Source organism: Fonsecaea erecta, assembly GCF_001651985.1.
Source record: "Fonsecaea erecta strain CBS 125763 chromosome Unknown Scaff3, whole genome shotgun sequence".
Lineage (NCBI taxonomy): Eukaryota > Fungi > Ascomycota > Eurotiomycetes > Chaetothyriales > Herpotrichiellaceae > Fonsecaea > Fonsecaea erecta.
Window position 1 is genome coordinate 2,207,918 of NW_017387246.1, and position 20,801 is coordinate 2,228,718.

A 20,801-nucleotide genomic window follows, 5' to 3' on the forward strand; every position below is an offset into this window, starting at 1 on the left:
TGGGGGATGGGTCTGTCGAGGTTTCCTGAGTCGCATCAACCCACCTACAGGCGACGTGCCGTAAGCCTTTGCCCGCCCGAGGCTCCTTGGAGCATCTGCAATGCGCCGGAAAGAGGACATTGTGGTGGTGGTGGACTTTGAATTGGAGAACGGAGGAGAGATGTATATTGGTGCGGGGAAGACGGTGGAGGCCCGAGGAGGGGAATTCTTTGTCAGGAGTATTAAACCGTTTATATATTGCATACCGCAAAAAATTGATCTGATTTGTCACACAGAGAAATTAGTTCCTTAGTGTAGTGGTTTATCACATCTCCTTTACAGTTTCCTCCTTCCTCAGGGATGAGGGATTGCCCGCGGAGAAGGTCATGGGTTCGAGCCCCATAGGAACTATTTTTTGCTTCTTTTGCGGATCCTGCTGTCATGTACGGACGAGGGGGAGAAAGGGGTAAGTGGGAGGACTCTCGTGAGGCGAATTATTATTTTGTCCGACGACTTCTCCTCGAGCTGCAAGTTTAACTCTCCCAATTCCACGGAAAAGGTCGACACCACCAGCGTGGGCAGGGAATGTCTTTGCCGGCTCTTCCCCTGTTACAACATCAGCTCACCGTCACTTGTTTTTGTTTGGGCTATGCGATTCGAATACACCCGTGGAGATTCGACTCGCAGCTGCTCCCCCGCTTCTGGCCATTCCACCGTCGTCTATGTTACTAGGAAAAGCCTGCAAGGCTGTGTACTGCCCGAGGTTACGGCTATTGCGTGAACTCGGGTCTTGGACAGTATGACCATTGAGTCGGATCGAATGTAAAACCAATAATCTGTCTAGGTGAGCGAGCGTCAAAACCATCCTCGCGAGTCAGGTGCAGTCGCTGGGATGACGAGGCTGCAAACCCCAGGAGTCACCAGGTAAAATCCTGCCATATCTAGTCATCTAAACCGAAACTGAGAGTTGCCGTTGAACTATCATTTATTTTCCCTATTATCTTTCAAGCGTATCTGGATTCGTGCCCGCTCTTGGGACCACTCTCAACAGTTCCATCCCTACGCCGCCCACCAAAATCCTCCATGCATACTCTCCTGTCCCGCCATGCTCGCCGTTGTTCGCCATAGTACTGTGGCCGTCTTCGATGATCTCAAGATCGCTGGCATCCGCTACTGCTGTCCATCCAGTACCGACTAGTTCGACCTGTAGTGTTTGAAAAAGCCCATCATCTTCGACCCTGTGAACAATAGGAACACCATCTCTCTCCGAGGCGACACGAATATGCCAGATATTGACGCGCTGGTCGTTTCCCACGGTGGCCACAGTGACTGAATAACCCGTTGCGGTGCGCCTGGGCTCCGTTGTTTTCAGGGCCGTGAGGGCGGCGGCATGAGCGGCAGGGATGACGATCGTTCGGAAGTTCCGAGGGGCCTGCCTCTCAGTGTTGATCTCTCCTTTGAGAGCGTTCTTTGATGTAGACACAGAATTAAACAGTGTCAGGCCTAGCGCGTTGTCATCGCCACCTGTCGCAACGAGGTAGGTAGTTGAGCTGAGCGACACCATGTCCATAGCAAGAATGCTACTCTGGTGCACTCTGTGGACCTCCATCTGTGACAGCGGCTCCGCAGCGGGCGAAGCGGCGGACTGGGTAGGTACAGAGTAGGACTCCAAAAGACTGAGATTCAAAAATCCATTCGTGCCCGCCGACAGCGCTCCGATATGCTCCTTGTCAGATCGAAACCCCGAAGCTGAGACGAAGCTCGGTGAAAGGAAGAAAGCCTGCATCACGCAGAAGGAACCGTAGCTGATTTCTCGGACCGTCTCGAACATCGCTTCGTCCCTGACGGGTGCCGAAGTGTATCGTACTACTTTTGCCTTTCCGTTTGAGTATGCCATCACGATCGTGTACTCTTCACGTGAATTCTTGTCTCCATGATGGTCGCCACATCGCAGATCGAAGCTCATGATCCGCGCATCTGAGTCCTCTTCCCGAGTGGGCATCATGTCCCATGGGACAACGCCTATTTCGATGCCAGGAACATCAAAACTGAGTTTCCACACATAGAATTCTTCGCACCCACCACTGCTAAAGAGGTATTCACCAGATGGAGAGAATTGGAGGTGTTGGATACCTGTGGTGTGTTGCTTGAGGGTCGACACCGCCCAAAAGGCAGAGGAGTCATTTGATCCAGATTCTCCGGTTGGTGAGGGTTGGGAAACGGGTTTCGCAGAACGGGGTATAGCAAAAAGCTGGATGTTGGTGTCTTCAGCTCCTGTGGCTATGAGAATATAAGGGCGGTGTCCTTTTTTGCGGGGATTATAGGGCAATGGGCTGCGTGCCACGGCTTTGATCTCGCGCCCTTGCCCTCCTTTCTGAACTATTTGATGGCTGGGACCTGGAGCCGAGTACCAGTTCAACATGCCAGCTTTAGTCCAGACGAAGGATTTTACGACGCCGTCGCAAAATAAGGAAGAGTCGCGAAACGCCCAGCTTCGGTGAGATCCGCCACATTCAACAGCTAATATTTCAGACTGCTGGGTTTCATTCCAGACGACAAAGGACGTCGAACGGAAGCCATAGAGAACCAAATCTGGCTCTGTCTCAGGCGATGATCCTGCAGGTGATGTAAGGAAAGCATCCTCGATGTTAGGGCCAAAGGGGAGCGCAGACCGGTGAACGGCTGCCACAGTGGGCTGTAGGCTGTCTTTGGATGATGGCCAATCGACACGATGAATTGCATAGAACCCGTCACGCCCTGTCGTCAGGATATAGGCCTTTTCTGTGAAAGGTTCTGGAGCTTTCCGCAGAATAGTGATCGAAGTAACACTATCCGTGCCATGGGCATGGCGGAGACAGGACGGTTCTCCAGACGTTTCAGATTGAGGTTTTACTTGAGAGTAGATTGCAAGTGCACCAGCGCGGGATCCGAGAACCAGCACCTCGCTTGAACTGTCGTAACAACAGGATGTGATGGTGAAAGTTTCAGGTGTGTCCAAAGGTGTTTGCCTCACCTGAACGGAATCGTCGTTCATGCTCACCCAGAGGATGACAGCATTCCCGTTCGCCAATACGGCAACAACGCAAATTGTTGACGTTGTTAGTACTGTCGACTGCAGAGAGGCGAGTCGTATCCAAGAGATTGCACATTCAAGTTCGCATTTGACGGGTATTAAAGAGTCGTGACCGGTGAGCAAAGCAGAAAGCCCACCTCTTTGATATGCAATTAGAACGAGCTGTAAGCTTCCAATCGGACAGAGCAAAAGGCCGCCTCTCCCTGAATTCGGCATCAATTTGACCCAGTCCAGCTTGTCCTCGTCGAAAGTCAGTCGAAACAGGTCGCCTTGATTCGTGGCTGCCAAGCATTCACGCGAGTTCAAAAGCACGTAATTCTTCAGCGACATTGAGGAGCCAGTAACGTCGTTGAAGGGTAGTGAGACGGTGACGGGTGGAATTATGCTCCCGCGAGACACGTTGGGTCTTCTGGAGATTATCTGCCCATCAGCACCACCGGTTTTGACAAGCAAGCCCCGCCCATCATTGATGTATGTCATTGACCAGGCATTCTTCCCAGAGTGATGTCGATCATGAGACCCTGGTTTTAGAAGCGCTGTCAAAGGGGTCTCTGGCCTTGTCCTAGTATGTAGCTCGATGGTCCACAACTGGCAGGCACCGTCTTCACCTCGGGATAAAAGGCATACGTCGTTTCTGTTGTTGGACGCCGTTCCCCGGACGAATTCAACGTCCCAGATACGGGAGAGATGACCCCAGGCGGATGCAAGCTGGGTCTCACCCTCCTGACTGGCACGTCCAAATCCTGTTTCAGCTAATTCCGTGCTGTCACTGGAGTCGAGCCGCAGACAGTCACAGTCACTTATATCCCAAATTCTTACCGTGCGGTCATCGGAACAGCTCGCCATCAAGCGGGTGTTAGTAGTCTCCAGCTCGAGGATGTCAGAGATAGACACACCAAAAACGGAGCCCATATGCCCACTGAAGACATGCCTCAATGATGAGACCCACTGTCCGTCATTTTCGTTCCTTGAGCAAGTCCAAACCAGAATCTCTCCAAAGACAGTTCCGGAAGCCACGATAACCAGCCCAGGTTTAGTGACAGCTAGAGAGCCGGAGTACAGGAACGATTTTGGGCCAATCACCGGCATGGACTTTTCCCAATTCAGGACTCTCTTCTCTGTATGCTCAAGAATGTGCACCTCTAGGAGCTGGTTGTGCGCATCAAGCAGGAAAATACTGGAGGAGTGGTGAAAGGCAGCGTCCAGAATCCAATCTCCGCAGTTCAATAACCTCGAGAAACGGAGTTCAGGTACTGCGAGTGACGGAGCAGCTCCGGGTTTCTTCAACATCAATGAAGCGATCCGGCACAGCCGCCCTCCCCAAAGAACGATTCGAGGGCGCTGGTTCGAGGCTCCGTCCGCATCGTGTGAGTCAACCTGAATTCCACAGACTGGTTGAACCTCGAAGACCCGTGTAGATACAATAATGACATCTCTCTCATTGTAGATATGAAGGAAGGGTCCCTGCCCTGCGAGAAGCAGCCATTCCCCACCAACCAGGACTGACCTGAGAGCAGTGACTGGGAGACATGCGGCTTGTGGCTGTTGTTCGTCAGCGAGGAGGTTTGGGCTAGATCGTGAAACTCACTTCTAAAATGCATGTTGTCATTGAAGTGGAGCGGACCAATCAGTTTGCCGTGCGACCGGCTCGACCTCAGGTATAGAGCGATGAGATGCGTGTTGAGTGAAAGAAAATCTCTCGTTCTGCCTTCCCATGATGAGTACGGAATAACAATTGGCCGATTGTCGTTTTGATGCTCCTTCGGCTCACTTGCTTCTTTTGGATGATAATACGGGGAATTCAATCTTTCCCTTTCCGACGTCCATAGTCGCATTCATCGTAGACTTGATCGAGACTATTGAAACCATTGAGAAGCACACATGCATGCTGTTTGTTCTCTGAGGGGGTTTTAATTTTTAGTTCTCAACTATTTGCTGAGTGCTTCCATTGCAACCTCTACTGAATTCCAGTCCTCTCTGTGGATCCCGGCCTTAGCCTAATCTTGACACTTCTGGAAAAACGTCTTCGCCTGCTCGTACTCTCGGAGGATGGTTTCCTGGTGTTGCGTTGACCGGTCCGTGAACGAGACGGTGAACGAATGAGGCCCCTTCACGAATCCGTGCGAGTATACCGTCTCGACGTCCCGGTCCAGTGGCGGCGCGGTCGAGTCGGCGCGGATGTCGAAGGCCCAGGCGATCTTGGACATGTTGATCATGTATAGAGATTTTCGTAATTAGATTGTGTGTGTGTGTGTGTGTGTGTGTGTGTGTGTGTGTGTGTGTGTGTGTGTGTATGTGCCCATGTATATAAGTAGGTAGACCGTCAGGGAAAGAAAGAGTTCCCTCATTGTCGTGAACTTGTTTATCCGGATGTAAAAGGGTTTCAGGCAACTCGGAAACTCGCCAGAGAATTCTCGGCAAGGCGCTGCCCGGGACACATTCGCTCGGAGGCTCCGAAGCTGTATGTCACTCTCCTGTGACTTTCGTTATCGTCCGATGAAATTTGGCTATTGCCCTTGCTGCCGAATTTGTCGTGGAGGAACCGCTCCGGGTGGAAATCCTCTGGTCTGTCGTAGTCCGTTATGTCTCCTCGATGGACCACGTACTGGCAAACATAATGGTGACTTTCGACAGAAAGTAGCCGTCGTACGTGTCGTCTTAGATCAACATGTGAGGCACGCCGTTGGGTGTGACTGGTCTCCATCGCAGCGTCTCAAAGGAAGATTCTATTGTCAGATCTGTGAGGGAAAGCTCAGTCTCACACAACCGGTGCTTAATCTCACCTCTGTCATGATAGCTTGCAAGTAGGGAAGGTTCTTAATGTCCTAGGAGCCTGATAACCTCGAAGGTCCGTATACTTCGTCCAGTTCCTTCTGTGCCTTCCGCAAGACCTCGGGGTATTTGATCATAGCAAGGACAAACGAGTAGAGTATCGACGACGTCGTGTCAGAACCTACTTCCATCTGCCCAACCAAGAGTCAGATTGTGGCAGAAAAATCTTCAGCGAAAGAGGAGTGCCACACTAGAATGGCCCCAGTAAAAACAATCTGCTCGTCATCTAACCCGCTCTTCTCCTTCCCTTCCAAAAGTTTATCCATGAAGTAAGGGACTCTGTCCTGGTTTCCGGCCTTTGCTTGGTCTCACTGAGCAGGCTGGAATACAGTATCCGTTATTCTCGTCGAATCTCTACTGCCTAGCGCCTGTAAGTGGCCAAGAATATAGGTACATATTTCAGGAACGGAAAGGAACCCACGGGCGGCGTGGCTTCCGGGAAGGATCTCGGTGAATTGTTCCTGCGTATGTTATAGGGCTTGAACCTTTGGTGCTTTGTAGCTGGCGCCTCTCTGACCAAACACCGATATAAGAATGACGGCGGTCGAGTAACGCCGGATGTGCGTGAACCCCTTTCTTAGGGTTGTCATGAGTTCAAATAACGTCTGCGATGCTTCCGCCTCCTGCACGGGCAAAAGTCTATCCACAGCAGTCACATTCAATATGGCCTGAACTGCCTTCCGAAGGGCCCTCCAGCCCCGGCCGTATGGAACCAGGAGGATATGGGTGCCATTGGAGCAAAGAAGTTCATTGCCAACATAGCTATCAGGACGACTGGCAACAGCATAGCGGGCAAGCACGAGGACGGGGACTGCGAAGGAGGCAAGAATCAGCTCGCTCGCGATGGAAATGATCGACAGGTGCATGACTGTTGATTGAGAAGGTAGCCATTCTGTTGTCTTCCCCTCGATTGTCCAGGGCTATGTGGTGCCCATCTTCTTTGGGACGAAAGCACCTAGCCAGGACCTTTTCGTTTGAAGGTTTCCATTTCCTGCACAACCGAGAGCCGCTGGACCAATTCCGTTGCGACAGTCGGTATGGTGGCTAAAGTTCCCCACGCTTTGTGAATCGAGTTCGGGTTCACGTACGAGAGTGGTCTCCAAATAGCCCACGACACAAAACCGCCGGAGATGGGTTCCCTAAGTCAGGGGTAACTCCCGACAACCCGACCTAGACACCGTCTCCCTCATGCATAGTTGGTTCCGGATGACGAGTAGTGTCCACGCACGATCCAGTAAGACCAAACGGGTCGTCTCTTCTGCTAGCTGATGGAACAGGAGCTATAGTCTGCGATACGGTATACCTATCCAAAATTGGTGTGTTTCTGAGAGATATAACAGATCAGTGGCAGAGGAGGAAAGGAGGCAGAAATGCATATGCTGATGTAGAGCCAAGACGCTATCAAGAAGCCACTAAACCGTTTCGGGGAAATATAGACCTTGTTTAACATGGACATCACCTCGTACTCAATCAGATATCCCCAGGGATTTCATCTCAGTGACAAGTCAAGGCTCTGCATACAGCCCCATTCTGCAATAAGGACCATGTTCGCACGAAATACCAGCCTGTAGCCGCTTCAGAGGTGTGATTTCGCAGGCCCAACCTCCCAATCTGCCAGGAATCTCACGTTCACCTTTCTTCCTCGGAGCCCCTTTACTGCCACCTTGACCTCTTGCCCTGGCAGAAGATCGAACATGTTGTCCTCCCACAGTGGCTCGGGCTCGTCCTCCTTTTCGTTTCCGTCGTAAACGGGCTCAAGCCAACAGCCCTTGATGGGCTGATTAGCAGTAACTGTTACCACATCCTCGAAGGGAGCATCGTAGAAGCCGGTATTGGTATGGCCACTCTCTGTACTTTCAACTGACACCGTCACCTTCGTGTCGAGGGGCCATTGCAGGTATCGGTACGGCTCAGGCCAGTCAGTGAATCTTGCGAGCACCTTTTTGCTCCCTGGCTCGATGAGACTCGCGTCCAGAATGATCAGACTTTCCTCGGTCCACGACGCATGTGGCTTGAGACTCCCAAGCTCGGTATTGTGACCCGCTGACAAGGTCACGTCCGAGCTCACTGCCGTCCAGTCCAATTTAGCATCCTTTCCAGTATGAAGATCGTATGCTCTGAGTTCTAGGGTGCACTTGACTTCTTTTGGTGTTATGTTATGTGCGAAGAGGGCGAAATTGGGAATGTATGAATCCTTTGGCTTGTCCTCGTCTATCCAGCGAGAACGAGGTGTTCGCTCAATGCCGACGCTGATGGGGGCAAAGTTTCGTCGAATTGTGTAAAAGGCAGGTTTCGGACGGAGATAATAGTCAATGTATGCCCAGCTCGTAACCGGGTAGACATCGTTCAGCTGCCAGATAATTGCACCTGCACACTCCTCTTTACCTTTGCCCCCAAACTTGCGCTTCCAGTCGCGCAACGCATAGCCGTATGCCTCGCTCTGCAAGAGTTGCGAGCAGTATGCGAAATTCTCGAGCTTCATATCGTACCGGAAGTTCTCCGACAAGTATCGAGCGATACGTGTCTCCGCGCCGTGGCCTTTGTTGTGGCAGTCGATGACGCGAGACTGGGGATAACGATCCTTCGGCTCAGGTGCGAAAACATCAACTGTCCGCATGATCGGAAAACCGTGCATGCCAAATTCGGAGACAAACCGTCCAGAAAGTTCTCCATATTTCTGGTAAGCGTGCTGTGGCCCGTGCCACACAGCCCACTGGTGAAGATCGCCAAAGTTGGTATCACTGGCATTTGCACCCTCCGCACCCCAAGGCGATGACGGCCAGTACTGGATCGAAGGGCATAGACTCTCGCAGAGCTTGGGGAGAAGGTCGAGGAAGATCTTCCGTGCCGGGAAAGAGGTATTTTCAAAGGGTCCGACATGGTCTTTGAAATCGTACGGCTCCCCAAAAAAGTCCTGGAGTCCGAAATCTTCGTTGTCGCCACACAGGAGGGCTAGCGAGGCGCGGTTGCGCATCCGAATAGTCTGAGCTTCGGCCTCGGCTTTGACGCTGTCCAGGTATTCCTTGTGTACGGGATAGTCGCCACACGCAAATGCATAATCGTGCCAGACTAGCATCCCCATTTCGTCGCAGGCGTCGAAGAAGTCTTCTGTCTCGTAAATGCCGCCTCCCCAAACCCGAATCATGTTCAAATGATGGTATTTGGAGAGCCGGACCCAGTCAAAGTATCTCTCACGTGTCATCGTAGGCAATAGACTATCCCCAGGTATCCAATTGCCTCCTTGAGAGAAAATATCACGGCCATTGACGTTGAAGAGGAATGTCGTGCCTGGAGCATTGTCGAGAGGGCGTTGAATTACTTTGATAGTCCGGATGCCATATCGAATGCTTTTTGCATCGAGTTGGCTGAGGGATTCATCTAGAAGAGACACCGAAACATTGTATAAATGCTGTGCACCTTGGCCATGAGGCCACCACAGCTTGGGCTCCGGAATGGTGACTGTAGTGGAACCCTTTTTTGACTCGTCCAAAGTGATGTCAAGCTCCTTGGAAACCAATGAAAGAGCTTGATCGAGAATGCTGACTTTGGCGACCTTGGCAGGCGATCCTGCTGCTTGCACAGCAATCGTAACCGTGGAAGTTGAGTGGTCCTCTGCTAGAGCCGTCGTCATGTAGACATCTTCGAGCCTCGCGGAGTAGGTCTCCAGATGGATCGGCATATATGGTCCAGCCGTCACCAATACGGGACCCCAGTCCCAGCCCCAATGATACTATATCGTCGTCAATGGAGGGATAGGATCACGCAGAAACCTTGACGTACCTGTGCTTTCCGAATGTGGCTCCGCCTTTTGTCTCGAATCACTTGCTTTCGAGGACCAAACTTCTCCTCCAATTCACTTCCTTTCTTCAAAGCACTCTCAAAGAGTATCAAAAGCTCATTGTCATGCCCCTCGGGCCGCAGCTGACTCGTCACATCCACTCGATGCGGAATAAACATGTTGTCAGATTTGAGGATCTCTTTACCGTTCAGAGAGACAGTTGCGAATGTGTCCAGTCCCTCAAACACCAAATCCGCAATGCTGGAGCTGTCTAGGCCCTTTGGCGTTGGGAAAGAGCATGAATACTCCCAGTCCATCCCACCAACCCACTGGATTTGACGCTCATTTTCACCAATCTTCGGGTCCGGAATGATCTTCTTTGCTAGAAGTTCCATTTGGATGACCGATGGGAAAGCTGTAACCGGAGCCCAGGAACGGAGGTCTGGGAGGTCGTCTGCTTTCGATAGGCCATTCGAATTTGCCAGGCGCCATTTCCACCCCGTGGCTAACCCCTGTCGCTGTTTCGTTGCCATTTTGTGATCGTATCAAGATGAGTTGTTACGATAGACAGGCAGAGCGCGTGGTCCGTAAGGTTATAAAGCAGCCTTGTTTATGAGCTAGCATTATGCAGCCATTTGTGTCAACCGACTCGAGTCCGGCTGGACGACCCATATTCCCCTCGTGCGACCGAAATTCCGGACGCCGTGCTTCCATCTCCATCCATCTCCACCCTTCTTTCAATCTTAGATGAATGCTCTTCTTTGATTTTGAGAAGTATTTTGCGGTCCTGGATGTGCCCGTTGAGCGGGGAAGGGGTGATCGAATACTTGCCGAGGCTGCGACGCTGCTGTTGCTGATGGCAAGGAGAGACAAAATGGTAAACGGGCATATATAGTCCCGGCCCGTATCCACACGCGCGGCAGTACATATCTCCTCCAGTTGGTCAGAGAAAGGCGTCTTGGTCTCGGCAGCTAAAAGCAACATCGTACGTTCGACGTCAACAACTCCTGCTCAGCATCATCGAGGCCTGCAGGATCGCCCACGGACAGGTGGTTCCTACACCTGCGTTTCAGTTCAGTGCAGTCGAGCAAGCATCAGCGAAAGATATGATTGCTCTAGCCGGACACCTTTCCCAATTCGGTGCCGAGGGCAATGGGAGGCAACGCTGCGCCTAGTCACCCATTCGTCGTCGGCCAGATCTCTGATCAAGGCCAGCCCTTGTAGTCTGAAATAGACTCCACAAGCAAGCTCAGGAGAGTATTATGGTTTCATGTAAATGGCTTCCAGATCATTGACACAGCGGCTGAGTTGGACCATCTGGTGGTCGCTTCGGCGTGGAGCTCTGGCATCTCACCGTGGAAAGATGCACCCGGCTCTCCCAAAGGGGTGTTCCCGTTCCCAAGTCTCCTGAGACTACGGCATACCCTTGCTCGGGCTCGGCTATCCGTTGCAATTGTGTCGGATGTGAAGGCACAATATTGAAATCGTCCCTCAACGGCGGCGGATGATCAAGAGGGTGTGGCGTTGAGTTACAGTTCCAATTCGTGCCTCTTGGTTGGTTTACAGTATCATTGCCGCAACAACGTGCTGACGAACAGCCGCAGAAATGTACCGTGCTTGCTCGCGCGGTCGAAATGAACGCCAACCACCACAATCTTGCGATGACCCGTTGCCCTTCCCTTCCGGATCCCTGATAGGCGAACGGCCGGCTTCGGGCTTCTATTCTCCGTCGATGTCGGCTCGGGATATGTACCTCGTACTGGTGGAGCTTCATGTCGGAATGAAGATAACAACTTCCCTTGGGACCGGCATCCAGGGAACATAAAAAGGCGTCCAAGATAAAAATTATTCAAGACATGGCTTCAACCACAGCAAAAAAATTGTTGGAGGATACCAAGCCGCAGGTAACACGCAACCCGAGCAAATCTCCCGAATGGGAGACTCGTGGACTTGACGCCCTGCTTCCTATGGGCTGTTCCCACGGTAGACGTCAACGATACCATGACATCTTTGCTCAAGGAACATGAATGGTCCTCATCGAGCTCGGCGATATACTTTGGTCGCAAAGATGGCAGCCCTGAACTATGCCTTTCCTTGACCGATGGTCGGTGGCTAAGCTCTAGCCGTCTCATAACATGGGATCTTGAGACCTAATTTGCGATGCCACCTCGGCCCTACGTCTGATCCTGTCCGCGCAGTCAAACACAATCGATCCGAAAAGCACGCAATCCCTGTGATACAATGTTGACAGTCAACCTGATGGATTTTGGTGCATGCAGATGCAGCGAATGCAGGAAAATGGCGATGATCCCGCGCAGCGGTCGGTAGCTGTAATGCGGTGTCTTTATCTCCGATCGCCATGCGGTATGTTCTCGCAAGCACCGCCAGATGCTATCATGGATGATTTCAGCACAGACATCCTCGTCCAGGAGAATACGGTGAGCTGATCCAGTTGCAGACCACGCAACGACGCCGTGCGAACACATATCTTGGCCATGATGTAGAACGACGATAAGGGACTGGGCGCGATGGGCAAGGCGACTCAAAAATTCCATGTGAGAGAGCAAGCGTACTTCGGACACGAAACTCCACAATCTCGGTGCAATCCCAGCCTGTCAGTGGTGGACACCAAGGGTCGTATTTCCCAGGTTAAAACATGAATGGTCAGTATACCGAGCCTCAAGACGAAGAGCATTCCCCCGATCCGAGGCGCCCTCCGATGCATTCGATCACCTAGTTCAAGGATCAGGAAGAGGATACCAGTTCAGTTGTTGATCTCCAAATGTAAGATCATAATTGAACCACTCCAGGAATGGACCCGGCGCAGTGATATCCTGTCCGTCGAAATTCATCAGTTCCACCGCGCTTCCCGATCTGACGTCGGCAAGAAAATCCGTGTATTGGTCGAATTCAGGCGCGTACTGAAAGTCCTGGTTATTCCAAGATACGATGCCATCACGCAGTGCCTCGACAATACTGCCGTATCTGTCCGATGGCCTTGTATGGGGAGCCATATCCTTGAATGCACGAATAGCACCGTCCAGGCTCTGTTTCCATTCATTGATAGCGGCTTCGCCAAAAAGACTCAGTTTCTTCGCCACGGCAATGGAAATCAGGGGAATCAGGCAAGCTTGGAAAAGCGCGAAGGTCGAGTGCCAGACTGAGACTCTGTCGTGATGAAGGCCAGAACAGATCAAGTCGATAACCTCGCTGGCCGAATTCTGGCAGAGTGATACCACTTTCCAGTCTTCGTCTGTGAATGCGTTGTGTGCCATTCCGTCATCTGCCAACCGCAACAGATGTGGGCGAGATAACAGGACGCGTACACCCAAAAACCGATACAACATGGTCTCTCGACTCAGCCAGAAACGTTTTGGACATGTATTCTCGGACAAGAATCGGAAATGGTGAGATTTGCTCCAGATCTCGAGTTCGTCACTGAAGGCGAATATCTCCCGGGGCGTGATATATGACAACTGTGCCATTCGATCTCCAACCCTTTGGGCGATGATGCAGAATTCGGCAGTCACGCGCAACGCGATGCCGTGCCAGTCTCTATCCTCGGACTCATTGTGTCTCTGCCGTGAAAAACTCTCTGGCCGAGCAGAAATTGAGGAGAGCGTCGTAGAAGGCCAAGCTGTATCCATTGTGAGCGGATCCCATCTCCCAACCCGAGGGCGATGCAACAGCAGTCCTTGCCAGGCGTTGGCGGAGATCATACACCACCAAGTTCTTCGTCTGACTTCAGCCCGAGACAATGCCAACGCTTCTTCCTCCGGCGTCTGGCCGAGCTTTGTCGTTTTAGCCGGTTCACGATGTAGGCCAATTGCGATAGCCATCCGAAATGCGGTGCCCATGACCAGGAAGGCAGTATTCGGTGAATTGATGTAGTACAAATACAGGCTGCTCAGGAGAACCAGTGCCTGCAGCATTTCCAAATTTCCCGAGGTGAATATATTGTAACCAAGGACGTTACGCGCTCTTTCGTGGTAAGTAAAGTGCGACTGATCGTCTCCCGCCGCAATGGAACCTAATGCGAGGACCATACTTGAAAGCGCCTTCCACCCATCATCTGTGCGTTCTTGGCTGGCGAATTCATCACGAAAGCGACTCTCATCCACCATGGGGACTAGGGCGTGGATCTGCTCAAAATATGCGTCGACTGCTATCTGTTGTGCAGACGACAGGGAAGAGAGCGTCGAGGATTCCGGACTGACATTCTGCGCAGCTTGGGGGGTGTCTTTGCTTGCAACCCGAATTACCAGCTGTTTTGGTTTCTGGAAGGCCGCCTTTCCAAGATCCAAGAACTTTTCCTTTGCAGGAGGGCAGACGTTGAACAAGACATGCAGGAACGCACCAGTGGAGGAGATGCGCGAGTAGGAGCCTGGACGCTGGTGGACGGTAAGGCCGTTGACGACATCGCCCACCGGTGGCTCCGGACCTTCCTCGTTCTGACCCTCATTCCATTCCTCGTCGTCTGCGACGTCTTCGAGGGGTTGTGAAGCTTCTGCGACCTCACTAACCATACCGCCTTCGGCGACCGGTGAAGGAGTCTGGGTGTCCACCTCATTGCTGATCAGTCGGATGACGTTGTCTCGAGACAGGCCGGGAAGGCTGTCGAAGTCAACTGCGGGCAAGAGCTGCTTGATGATCTGATTGCGGGCATTCAGAGCCTCATTCAACTGGTCTATTGTCCTATACAGGGAGCAGTCAGACGATGCCACAGCCTCGATCCGCAAGATGCCAGAACTCACTTCCAGGAGGGGTTTGTCCGCCGTTGTCGCTTTCTGTAACTACACCTTGATTCCAGAGAATGCTTTCGGCAGTTTTGGCAGGGCAGAGTGCCGTCGCACTTGATTTTCCTTCTTGTGCATTCGACACAAGCACGATTGGTCCTTCGAGGTTCTGGGCGACTTTGCGGTCTCTGGGGGCTCGGGCCCGTTACCGAGAACGCGACATCGCCCGGGGCATCCATGACGCATTGCCCACCCTTAGTTGTCACCTGGAATTCGACTTTGATGGCTGTTCTTCATTTTGGCGATGAGGAAGGGTTGCGTTTGATGATCTGTCAGTGTAGTCTGATATCGGAGATGTTTAACTAGACTTTTGGGTGACCAAGATGTCGTGACAAACTTTGTTTCTTGCCCCTGTAGCCTCTTCTTCCTTTTGCGTGGGAGAAGCTCTCTTGGGGGATCGACCGATCTAGGGCGGCTTGGGTATTGGGGGGTGCGCCCGGCTTAGCGGACGCGCTAAAAGGGGCAGGGGTAAGACGAGGGGCGGGAGGCTGCCCCCCTTCCCCTCCCCGAAGAGAACAAATGGGCTCTCTGTGGGTGACGGAAGCACCATGCTGAGGGCAGAAGATTGGTGACATGTTTCCTTCCGGGCGAGCCTCATCAGTCCCCGCTTAGCGCCCATGATGCCCGGGTTGGCTCCTTAGGCACTGACCTCGCTACCAAATCCTTGCTCCGCACACGTACAGTTGTTGCTACCGAATCCCGACTACCCCGGACAATGCTTACCGAGGTCTGAAGCCAGCACAACCAGAGACGCCCTCCCATCATATTGGGCACGGATCTGACGAGCCAAATGCAGGAACGGCTCAGACCATGGCACCGATTACGTGATTCTTGCAGAGTGTCCAAGACACAACACAACGAGGCAGCCATGCTGGGGTCGAAGCTGAGAAAAGTTGGCAATATGGTAGGAAAGACATCCACGATGGGGAAAAGAACATCTGATTCCTAATCCAGAGCCTATCTCTATTCTATCGTCACGTCTTGCATTTTGGGATCGTCCCAACCAGGTCGTGGCTCGACTTGGGTCGTGAGACAGTTGCGTTGATGGCGTCTATACCTTTGCTTCAGACGCCTTGACGAGCAACTCGGCCGCCTTCTCCCCAATCGCATACGCCGGCATCTGCGTGTGTCCGCCATTCAGACTGGGCATGATGCTGCAATCAGCAACCATGAGCCCCTTGACGCCTTTGACCTGCAGCTTCTCATCCACCACCGCCATCTGGTCGCTGTCCTTCCCCATTCGACAGGTGCCTGCCGGATGGTGTGCCGTTGCGCTATACTGTCGTACATACGGCTCCCAGTCCTCCCTGGTAGTTTCAGGACCCAGGGCCGCATATTTCGAACCCGCCATCCACACGCCTGGGGCAACAATGTCCTTGGTGCCGGATCCGGATGTTACGATCGAATGGGCGAAACGCACGCCTTCGGCTAACATCAGCAGGTCGAGAGGGTCGGAGAGGTAGCGAGGGTCGATGACGGGCTTGTCGTGTGGGTTCGTGGAGCGAAGGCTGACCGTACCGCGGCTCTGTTGGCTGAACAGCAGTGTCATCATCTCGAAGCCGTGCTTCCCATCCAAGGGGATGGGATAGCCATGGACGTGGCCAGAGTACAGCTCGGTGTGCATATATTCGACGTGGGCTTGCTGCGGTGTCAAGTTGGCGGCGTCGCGTGTCGTTCCCGGCGTCCCGGCTGCCCGTTCCCGCCACAAGGCGGACGTGTTCAGCCTGTCATCGAGTCGCGCTAATGCGAATACACCAAAGGGGAATGTGGAAAAGAAGCCAGATCGAGAGCTCTGGTACGTTTCCAGGGAGTTTGCGGCGCCATTGGCGTGGTGGATGAAGCGGTCATTGGTCAGGTTTGGCTGCGTGACCTCGTATGGGACAAAGACGACCTTGAGAACATTAGAGAAGACATGTCTATTCAGGGAGGGAAGCATAGCTTGCCAGGTGGTCTTGGAAGTTTTTGCCCACGCCAGGAGAGTCGATTATACAGTCGACTCCAATCTGGGCGAGCTCTTCTTTCGGCCCGATTCCAGAGCGAAGTAGAATGGTCGGCGAGCAGTACGCCCCTGTTGAATACGTCAGACAATAGTGGATGTGAGTGTGAGTGCTGAGTGAAATGCCTACCTGCCGACAATATGACTTGCTTACCAGCTTTCAAGACCCTCCTCTTCCCAGAGCTGTCGACAACCTCGACGCCCGTCGCCACAGCCTCCCCTCCAACGCGCTCAAAGACGATTTTGTCGACTACGGTGTCGACGACGATATCCACCCGATCCTCATGGCCCTTCAAGTAGTCCGTACTAAAAGTTCTCACACCGTCATGTACCGTACGGGGAACATGGCCACAGGCATGTGCTGCTTCGCCCGTGGTGAACATGTCATCTATCAGTGGCAAGCCCTTGTCCTGCAAAGATTCCAAGACGTGACTGGATATTGGGGCCGTATCATGTGGTTCGACGTGCAGGGGCCCGTCCGTTCCATGGTATCCCTCTGCCGCCTTGAACCAGTCTTTGCCGTGGAACGTTTCTGCCTTCTTCATGTACCCGAACATCTCATCTCCACTCCAGCCCTCAAGCTCCCAGTCGTCATAGTCTGCCTTGCACCCGCGGATGCATAATGTCCCGTTGAAGCCGCTGCTGCCGCCCAGAAACTTGCCGCGATTGAGCTGCAGAACGCGGTTGTCGAGGTGTTCCTGTGGGACGGTCTCCAGGCCCCAGTCCAGGTCACCACCCATGGCTTGGAAGAGGCCGCCGACCATGGTGATCAGCGGATTCCCTGTCGAGTCCGGCCCAGCCTCGATGACTAGGATGGAGACATCCGAGGGGCTGGGGAACGCTTCGGCCAGCCTGCCAGCAATCACGCAACCTGAAGTGCCGCCGCCGCTGGTGGGACAGAGAGAGCATTAGTCGGCGTAGAAGGGCGAAGTGGTGGCGGATAGCAAAGATCATTCGCACCCACCAGATGATATATGTGTAGTCTTCTCTGTCATTCTCAAGGCTCCGAAAGGGAGACATTATAGGTTCCGTCGTTGCGACTGGCACCCCCTGGTGGTGATTGCTTATTCTTGACGGGTTCAATCGCGATAGATAAAATAGAGGTTTCACTAAACTCTCCGCCAGCCAGCAGTTCGCGACAGCAAACCAACCTTACAACCTATTCTTGAACGGCGGCTGACTCGAGGTTGGCCTTTGGAGTTGGGGTGAACAAGAATCAAACATCATGTTGAAGCGAGAACAAGTCCTTTATCAAGAGGGGACCGAGGTCGGGTTCAGACGCACTAAGCCGCCTCGAGAAAGATATGGGACAGCTGTATTTCGTAACAACATCTTTCGCAACATGTCCTCTCATAAACGTCCTCGTCGTCCACAGGAATTCTGGTCTCATCCAAGGTCACACAAGTGAGTCTAGACCTCAAGCCGATCGTCAGCGTTTGAGGTGATCGGGTTCTTGCTTCTGCCCGTCGCTATGAGCACGTCTCGGGCCGCCCCGCACTTCGCGGGCACCATAACTTCTTGATTGGCACCAGGAATCCAGCTCACCAGAAAATCGTGGAGGTGCCGCATAACGACCACTGTGGTTAGATTTGTGCATGAGCTCAGACGAAACATCGCTGCCAGGACCCTCCCCTTCTTGCAAAGGCCAGACTATCCACAAAATTGACGACTGAGCAGCGACCGAGGCCATCCCCCCCGCAGGAGGAGAGCGGCTGAACACGATCGTTCACGATGACACGAACCCACTCCTCCGAGCTGCCGTGACACTGCATTTTCTCGATGTATGCTCTGGCAGCAAACGGCACAGTCCATGCTGCGCTGTATCCGCCCGCTGCACCGGCCTCCACAACCGTCGTGTTGGGCAATGGTTGCGTGTCGCTGTACAGGCCTAGTGCCGAAAAGATGGCCGTCATATCGTTATCGTGGCTGAAATCAGCATACAGCTTCCGGCCTAAGGGGAACGTGGCTGGATCATCATCCAGAGTATGGTTTGTCGATGTGTGGTCTTGGACAGAGGTGTTGGTCAGGCGCGCAATAAGCTCGTTGACGAAGCCCACGCCCTGTGTCGGGCCCAGAGGATTGCCGTACGAATATCCGTAGTATTTGCCCAGTGTCTGATAGTAGGCGTAACTGTGCCATTCAGGTTCGGTGAAGAGGGCACAGAAGGGTGAAACGATGCCGGCATCGTTGGCAACTGTGCTGAAAGGGCAGAGATCCATCATGTCCACCGTCTGGTCCACACTGAGATTTGCGCCGGGCAGGTCAGCGTTGAGGCGGGTTTGAATCGGAGGGATGAAGATCTCCGCCCAAGCTTTCCGGGCAGCTTCACCGATCACGCTGTCTGTGCCGTTTTCGAAGTCGGTGCAGAGGGCATGGTTCAGCGTGTTGTTGAAACCATTGCCCTCATACTGCAGGATAACCGGATACGGATATCCTGAGTCGACATCCGCAGACTTGTCAGCTGTTCTGGATGCATGGAAGCCCTGTGTAAAATTGAGGGCAGACTCTAGCACTCGGTTCTCGCTCGAGGAACGGACGAAGGGTTCGAATGATTTTGCCAGTGAGCGATACCGGCTATAGAATTTGGTGCCCGAATTAACCATCTGCTGCTGGCCGAAAGTCGTCAGTTGATCCGCGCCCAGGGTATACGAATAATTGGCGAGGAACGAATATGGTCCAGTGAATGTTTTTACGTTTGTCTGCACCTGTTTGATGGTGTCATTGTATAACTCGGTCTTTGATGCAGTCGGGTCTCGGGCTCCATGGCGGGACAAGATCTGAACGAAGGTGACTTCACAGCCATCAGGGATTTCTGTCGAGATGTCCGAGGGCACCGAGAAGAATGACGAGTACTGGCCCCAGTAGTGTGAGATCGCTGGTTCACATTGAAAACCCGCGGCGCCAGTGTCGCATGAATCTGATAAAGGAGTCGACGACCTTGCTCCTCGGGCTCCGCTATTTGTGTGGGCATGAGTATGTGGGCAGGCAGATGGAAGACTGATTGTGGCCGGGACATCGGCAGCTTACCTCAGGCCTAAGAACACAATAATAGTCGCCAGAGGGATCAGGATCATCATGACGAAGATGGGACCTCGACGAATCCTTCGAGACGAGTGTCTTCGACCAAAGCCATCGTAGCGGAGGGAGGGGAGGCCATACACCTCCTTTTCAGAGCCCATACGAGGTAGACTTTCCATGACGCTAGCAGATCATAGTTCTTTCTGTGCTTGTAGGCCTGAACGAGCTAGAGAAGATATAGTGATGGAAATGGTGGTGCGGATGGAGATCCGATGGTGCATCACGGTTAGGAGCCGCGTGTGGGAATGACGCGTAGAGGAGGAATAGACATGCTCGGTGCTAGCAGCGACTATTCAGGCAGGAGAGTCAATGTTTCAGAAGAAAAGGATAGAATGGAAGCCGGACTATCGGGAGAACGAACAGCAAAAGCAAAAGCAAAAGCGAAGGCAACAAGAACACAAGAAGATGGTGAAACGGATCAACACTTTTCGACAGACGTGGCTTTGTGTTGCAGACTCGGTGTTGGTGGTTGAGAGAGCCTCACTAGCCTCACTAGCCTAGACTCTCCATCACTAGCCCAACAACCACCCTGTGTGCTAACTAGGCTCAGCAACCAGCTGCCTGCAGCGAAAGTCACCATATAGTGTATACAAACACCACATTTCCCCCTGACGCCGCCCTTGTCGTCTTTCCTCCTCTTTTCATCTACCCTCTCTCTATATTATATATATGTACTCTATGCTTGATGGGTCTATCTAATCAAGCAAACGAGGAGGATTCAAGCTCAGGCTCCTTCAAACCCACACGCCCTCGGAGTGCTCGCGTCATCTCACCGCGGATGCCGCCATCATACAAAAATCCATAAACGCCCACGCCAACCGTCTCTTTTCCTTCCCTTCCCTCCCCCAGCTTGCAAATTTCGTGTCGAATCTCCCCCGAGTGCCACTGCGGGCGTCGTTTTGTCGGTGTTCAGAGCTAACTAGGTAGAGGGTGGTGATATACCACCTTCTTGGTGCCTTTTCGCTCCGTTGATCCCACCACCTCCTGGCGAACTGGAGAAACTCAGCAGACCATTCTGCAGCCGTCGAGCAACAACTGCGACAGACCATGACCTTGCCATCATCCACAGTCCACGCCTTGGCTATCTTTCCATGGAGCTTTCGAAATGTCGCGCAGGGGTTGCCTCTTTGCTGAAGGCCGACTAGGCACGGTCTCAAAATCCTAAGGGTCGGACGATCACGGTTATGTCGTACAAACCTGACGGCATCAGACAGCGTGACGAAGCTGTTGGTTACGGTAATACGGTGACCGATTCTTAATCATCTTTCA

General features: G+C 52.8%; 5 protein-coding genes across 5 annotated transcripts; all 5 read right to left on the reverse strand.

Moving 5' to 3' along the window:
* Positions 1-976: 976 nt before the first annotated feature.
* Positions 977-5,259, reverse strand: AYL99_04058 (hypothetical protein; the record flags this gene model as incomplete). Its single annotated transcript, XM_018835572.1, has 2 exons — positions 977-3,461; positions 5,093-5,259. The coding sequence occupies 2 exons, from the start codon at positions 5,257-5,259 to the stop codon at positions 977-979; spliced, it is 2,652 nt and encodes an 883-aa protein (XP_018695222.1).
* A 1,095-nt stretch (positions 5,260-6,354) lies between these two features.
* On the reverse strand, positions 6,355-6,750 carry AYL99_04059 (hypothetical protein; the record flags this gene model as incomplete). The annotated part of the gene is made up of 1 exon (XM_018835573.1): positions 6,355-6,750. The coding sequence occupies one exon, from the start codon at positions 6,748-6,750 to the stop codon at positions 6,355-6,357; it is 396 nt and encodes a 131-aa protein (XP_018695223.1).
* Positions 6,751-7,460: 710 nt separating this feature from the next.
* On the reverse strand, positions 7,461-10,195 carry AYL99_04060 (hypothetical protein; the record flags this gene model as incomplete). Its single annotated transcript, XM_018835574.1, has 2 exons — positions 7,461-9,614; positions 9,665-10,195. 2 exons carry the CDS (start codon positions 10,193-10,195, stop codon positions 7,461-7,463), a joined length of 2,685 nt encoding a protein of 894 aa, XP_018695224.1.
* A 2,205-nt stretch (positions 10,196-12,400) lies between these two features.
* Positions 12,401-14,637, reverse strand: AYL99_04061 (hypothetical protein; the record flags this gene model as incomplete). Its single annotated transcript, XM_018835575.1, has 2 exons — positions 12,401-14,357; positions 14,417-14,637. The coding sequence occupies 2 exons, from the start codon at positions 14,635-14,637 to the stop codon at positions 12,401-12,403; spliced, it is 2,178 nt and encodes a 725-aa protein (XP_018695225.1).
* Positions 14,638-15,509: 872 nt separating this feature from the next.
* On the reverse strand, positions 15,510-19,651 carry AYL99_04062 (hypothetical protein; the record flags this gene model as incomplete). The annotated part of the gene is made up of 5 exons (XM_018835576.1): positions 15,510-16,349; positions 16,429-16,526; positions 16,609-17,342; positions 18,201-19,409; positions 19,482-19,651. The coding sequence occupies 5 exons, from the start codon at positions 19,649-19,651 to the stop codon at positions 15,510-15,512; spliced, it is 3,051 nt and encodes a 1,016-aa protein (XP_018695226.1).
* Between the last annotated feature and the right edge of the window lie 1,150 nt (positions 19,652-20,801).